Here is a 6,265-nt window from a genome sequence, read left to right as displayed (position 1 = left end):
AGCAATCAGAACATTTTGTGGTGTGCTATAACACTGTACTGGTTCAGAGTGAGACAACGTGTCACACAAAGTGCAATAACACACAGTTCAGGGTCAACATGAATACACTTGGTCAGAGGGTCAATTAAAGCATACACAGGTCAAAGGGTCAATAGAATATACACCCCTAGATATGTCATTCTATAACATAATACCCCCCTTGAGACTGTTAATCAGTCTAATCGAAACATATATCATTATAACATATCATTGTGCTTTAAGCATATTAGGGACTTGAATCCCTAGGCTTTTCTTGCTCTTTTAATGGTTGCATTGTAGTTAACATATATGGATATATGTATTCATTTCGGATATAGGTTGATATAGGCTGTGAGATTGAGGATTCCTGGAGAGCACAGAGCCCGGCAGCTGGTTAAAACAGAAAATCAACGGAAACTAGAAAAAGTGCCCTTCCGGGCAGAGGTCTCCACCAGGAGGATAGGAGTGTGTGTGATGTTTGGCAAAATGTTTAGGAGGATGTTTTTTTTTTATTTGTTTTTGCAACAATTTTCTTCATTTTGTTGAGAGAGCCAGATCACTCATAGCATCTCTGAGGATAGAATTCTGGATGAGCAGGACATGTGCAGCATTTTGTACAAAACTCCTGAAAACTTTGGAAGGCAATGTTAGCCAATCAGTGTACAATCTGAGAAATCCAACAGACTCGTCTTGATCACATGACTACAGAGATCATGTATTTCTGTAGCCATTTCTTCATACGCCTTTGATGGCAATTGGATGATTTGAGGCATTTTGTTCCAAAAATGTGTTTTGCAAAAATCAACCTGTTGGTGGCGCTATAACAGGCCAATGTGAAAAGGGTGGGATATATTCCTCAGCCTAGTAAGAAAATGTGTGAAAGATTTCACGTAAATTGCATGCTGCGTTCATGATTTGAGGCTATTGTTCAAAACGGGGCAATCTTGCAAACTGTGAAAGCCAATTATAGCCAATTAGGATGGAATATGAAATATCAGACAGATCCGACTTGAGCACATGACCATAGAGATACTGTGTAACGATTTGTGAGATTTTTGGACAGAATCTGGAGGAGTAATATCAAAAAATGTGTTTTACAAAAGTCGGCCTCCTGGTGGCGCTATAAAAGGCAGATGCGGAAAATGCAGGTCAAAGGTTTGTCCTTGGCCTCTAGGGAGTGTGCATGCAACGTTTCACGCAGATTGGTGCAGTTTTAGGTAAAAATGTGAAAAGCTGCCTCATGGTGGCGCTATAACAGGCCGTTCTGGAAAATGTGGGGCAGAGGTTCATCGTTGGCATCCAGGGAGTGTGTGTGCAAAGTTTGGCATCGGCCGGGTTAACGGTGCCGGAGATTAGCTGTACACAGACGGACGGAAGGAAGGACGGACGGACACACACACGGACGGACGGACACACGGACGGAGTGCAAAACATACTCTCTCCCCATGCCTTCGGCCTGGTGGAGACAATAACAAATGGACAGTTTTTCTTCAGCCAGGGCCTGGCGAGCGTCTATTCCCCCCTGTCTCGGGTTACACTCTCTCTCCCTTCCACACACAGCACATTACACTCTCTCTCCCTTCCACACACAGCACATTCCTCCTCAGCGCTTTCCGGAGTGAGCATGCAGTATTAGTAGGGCGACTGTGGCTCAAGAGGTAGAGGTAGAGCACTAGACAATTGACTCAATCAGTATCATGGTATGAATATATCAGTGTACATGTGTGTCATATCAATATACATACAAGCAGGTACAATATATATACACAAAGAAAAATGCAATGATATGACGCAGGCACAAGGGAGAAGTTTGCCCTCAATGCTTTATGGCAGTAAAACGTGACCACGCCTGTAGTGCTCAACCTCTTCTTTGTTCTTCCTTGAGTTCAACTTCTTCCATGTGCTTTTGCAATTTGCAACTATGCCTATAAAGCCAACTTTAACCCTAGCCTTAAAGGAGAATTCCATGCTAGAAGGCTTTCTTACCTTTATTTGTAGTTGTTACGTCCCCACCAAAGAGGTCCAGGTGTTATTTTGTGCAAAAGCGCATTATTGGCTATTTCCCCTACCATAAGCCTTCAATGAATTGAAATTAATTGCATTGAATTGAATGGGGCATTGGGGTGTTGTGCTAATTCGCTTATTTCCATCGCAAATATCAGCATCAGCACAAAAACCCAACCCCCATTGAGGGCTTATATTAGGGGAAATAGCCAATAATGCACTTTTGCACAAAATAACACCTGGAACTCTTTGGTTGGGACGTAACAACTACAAATAAAGGTAAGAAAGCCTTCTAGCCTCACAGAAACTAAGCCTAACACTATAACCAACCGTAACCATAAGCTCACAGAAACTGTCTAAACCTAACCTCACACAAATCTATGCTTAATCTCAAAACCAACATCTATTGGGCTTTGGAATATTAATTCTTTATTAACCTGTGATCTAGGAAAAACATAAGAAAGGGTGCCACCCCCTTTCTGGCAGAAAGAACGTCTCCCTCTGCATGACACAGTGAAAAATATTAAAAACTAAATAATATATAAATTATTTAGCTTTATTTTTTTTCTCCTATTCCACACTGGTCACAGCATTAGGGCTTCTCTCCTGTGTGAATTCTCTGGTGACTTTGGAGACCACTGCTTTGGCTGAACCGTTTCCCACACATGTCACAGTGGTAGGGCTTCTCTCCTGTGTGAATTCTCTGGTGATTTTGGAGGCTACCGCTTTGGCAGAACCGTTTCCCACACTTGTCACAGCGGTAGGGCTTCTCTCCTGTGTGAATTCTCTGGTGTTGTTTGAGAATACTGCTTTGGTTGAAACTTATTCCACACTGGTAACACTGGTAGGGCTTCTCCCTTGTATGAATCCTCTGGTGCTGTTTGAGATAATGTTTCGTGCTGAACCTTGACCCACACTGGTCACAGTGGTAGGGCTTCTCTCCTGTGTGAATTCTCTGGTGATTTATGAGAGTACTGTTCAAGCTGAACCATGACCCACACTGGTCACAGTGGTAAGGCTTCTCGCCTGTATGAATTCTCTGGTGATTTTGGAGACCACTGCTCTGGCTGAACCGTTTCCCACACTTGTCACAGTGGTAGGGCTTCTTTCCTGTGTGAATACTCTCGTGATTTATGAGATGACTGTTCTGGCTGAAACTTATCCCACATTGGTCACAGCGGTACGGCTTCTCTCCTGTGTGAATTCTCTGGTGACTTTGGAGACCACTGCTCTGGCTAAACGATTTTCCACACTCGCCACAGTGGTAGGGCTTCTCCCTTGTATGAATTCTGTCGTGCACTTTCAGATAACATTTACTGCTGAATCGTTTCCCACACTGGTCACAGGCATAGGGCTTCTCTCCTGTGTGAATTCTGTCGTGCACTTTCAGATAATATTTACTGCTGAATCGTTTCCCACACGGTTCACAGTGGTAGGACTTCTCTTTGTTTCTGCTGTAGATAGTTTTCTTCAGTGGTAGTTGGGCAGGAAGGACATCTTAGATGGAGAATGAGGAGAGATAAAAAACAGAATTAGTTTTAAAATAACATAAAAAAGAACAACAAATGTTCTAAATGTAGGTCAGCACCTGCCAGGCATAGATTAGCCATTGAAACATTTAGCCAGATTATGGCCTGCCTGATGTCTGATTTGTCCTGCAGCCAGTTGAAACTAGAACCATCTATTCTAGTCAAACTACAAGAAAGTCAGTCAGTCAGTCAGTCAGTCAGTCAGTCAGTAAGTCAGTCAGTCAGTCTATTCTAGTCAAACTACAAGAAAGTCAGACAGACAGACAGACAGACAGACAATCTTCAATGTTTATTTATAGTTGATTTAGTGCTGGAAGGAAGCATTAGTACCTAGAACATTGCAGTATATCTGGTTTCTATTAAAGTTACAAGAAGTTAGAAGTTAGAAGTGACAACAGTAGCCTACAACAGTAGTTACAACAGTAGCCTACAACAGTAGGCTAGTGACAACAGTAGCCTACTCACCTATTCTGTGTAACTTTAGCACAGGCTGCAGCATTGTTTGCTGGTAGATCTCTCTCCGTTCCGCCTCTGATGCAGCTGAAAAGGTCAGCTGAAAAACTCTAAAAACAAAGTACACACAGTAAACAAGGAACAGACATAGACATGTACATTATCACAATACACATCCAATGTGCAACCAAAGTCCAACTACAACCATCCTCACCACCCACCTCTGAAACTAAACAGCAGGTACCGCCTCCTGCTTCCCTTGTTGATGGCACGAATGATGGAAGTAGGTATTAATGAAAATATTTACCTATTGTTTTTAGTTGCAGGGGTCTTTAACCATTGGCCAGAAGGCACTAATTGATATTCCGGTGTTAGGGGGTGAGAGCTGTCTGCTCTAATAGATTATGCTTTTTTGAGCATTACCATTACCATACCAGCCTTACACACTATTTCAGTATTAGAATTGAATTTCAGACGCTTGTCAATAATGGAGCCGAGATATTTATAAGTGGCTACCACTTATTTATATACAGTATGACTATGTGGCACTTATTATATTAATATATAATACGCGGCGCCTATAGAGCTCCGAAGTCTGACGTCACTTTCAGTAGAGGGTGTCAATCTCCAGGTTCATGTATTTGTTTTTTGCATTGAGATCCCCAAACGGCGATTTTAGGTCGCTTCATATAAGAACTGTGTTTGAAAAATAAACCGACCACCTCGGCGTTTCTGTCAGGGGAGTGGCTGTGCGTCGTTAATGATGTCCATTCATATTTGATACAGCCAGTTTCTAGAGAAAATGGAATTAATGTGACCGTAAAAGCCTTGAAACTACATATGAATGCAATGTCGCTGAGCATATACGTCACGCCCAGCTGTCAACATATTGCGTTCCTGAGATTCCTCGTTGACGTAAGCTCAGCTGGTGGTGACTCGACTCGTACTAACCACGATACATTATATATCAATAAAATAAAAATAAAAATAAACGTAATTAACGTTCAGTTTCTGTTGTGCGACGGGCTGCGGGCAGAAGCAGCCTACCCGGAAATGTAGTCTCTGGGTTGTTTGGCTCGTTTCTAACGCTTATTTTGTTACTCTTTGGGTATATTTGTACATTTCCACCTTCAGTCGATGCTTCATATCCATATGAGTGAAAAGGCCCGGGTGATCGGTTTATTTTTCAAACACAGTTCTTATATGAGGCGATCTAAAATCCCCCTATGGAGAGTACAATGCTTATAAAAACATACATGAACCATGGCGCTCACTGCCCTCTACTGGTAGTAGAGGGCAGTGACGTCAGGACTACGGTGCTCTATAGCCTATGTGGCATGCGCCTGGACCACTTGGCCAGCGGGCGCCCCCGTCTGGCCATTTATGACATTACTCTGAGGAGCTGGTGGACATTGTCTGAAATGAATGATGTAGTTTACCAGACAACTTCCAATTCGCCCTTACCCTCTGGGTTAATTCGTAATAATAATAATGTATTAATTTAATAATTTGTGAGGAAATCAAGAACCCCTTTTGCTCAACTAGAATGGTGTTAAAGATACAAGAAAACTGTAAAGTGACAGTGACAGCTGCACCACTCACCTATTCTGTGTTAGAGGTGGAAAGCCTAGTGGTGACGCGAGGTTAATTCTGTGTAACTTTATCACAGGCTGCAGCATTACTTGCTGGTAGATCTCTCCCTGTTCCTCTGATGCAGCTGAAAAGCTCTTTGGCGACATCTCTCTTTTAAAACCACGAAATAGTTCCTCTTCAGCCCATTTTGATAGTCGACATTTGAGGCCAGGTTTACCCGTCTGGGATGTGACTTTACTTGCAGACATCTTCTTTCTTGCCATCAGGACTAATTTGACTCCTCTTCTCCGCTTTGTGGCAGTCAAAATAGAGGGTATGCGCGTGATATATTTATACTGAGTGGCTACTTTCTGGCTTCGACAGCCCAGCCCACACATCCAAACAGAAAAGTAAAGTACTAAATCTGATTGCATTAGAGACAACAACAACGTTAAACTCACTTTGCCACTCGGACAGAACAGTACAGGACACACCTAGCCTGGCTAATAAGCCAGACTCAAATCACACTGTCGCGTAATCCGCCGGCAGGCAATTTCTTTTTGCCAACGGCTGATTCGGTCTGGCGTATTAGCCAGGCTAGGACACACCCACTCTCTAATGAATCCCACCAACGTTCTGGGATAGACCCGCCTTCGGCTATACCATGTGTCTGATTGGCTCCCGGGCAG

At 42.9% G+C, this 6,265-nt stretch overlaps 1 protein-coding gene across 2 annotated transcripts; it reads right to left on the bottom strand.

The window, feature by feature from the left end:
* Positions 1-2,195: 2,195 nt before the first annotated feature.
* On the bottom strand, positions 2,196-6,010 carry LOC306920158 (uncharacterized protein; the record flags this gene model as incomplete). Of its 2 annotated transcripts, none has more annotated exons than XM_079496806.1 (3): positions 2,196-3,519; positions 4,017-4,114; positions 5,607-6,010. In XM_079496806.1, 3 exons carry the CDS (start codon positions 6,008-6,010, stop codon positions 2,615-2,617), a joined length of 1,407 nt encoding a protein of 468 aa, XP_079352932.1. In that variant the 3' UTR covers positions 2,196-2,614. The 2 variants fall into 2 exon arrangements, with proteins under 2 accessions (XP_079352932.1, XP_079352933.1); XM_079496807.1 differs by having other exon boundaries at positions 4,017-4,091; positions 5,607-5,738.
* Between the last annotated feature and the right edge of the window lie 255 nt (positions 6,011-6,265).

Source organism: Electrona antarctica (genome assembly GCF_951216825.1).
Source record: "Electrona antarctica genome assembly, chromosome: 3".
Lineage (NCBI taxonomy): Eukaryota > Metazoa > Chordata > Actinopteri > Myctophiformes > Myctophidae > Electrona > Electrona antarctica.
Note: the sequence above shows the minus strand (reverse complement) of the source record. Positions and strands in the feature narration are given on the sequence as shown.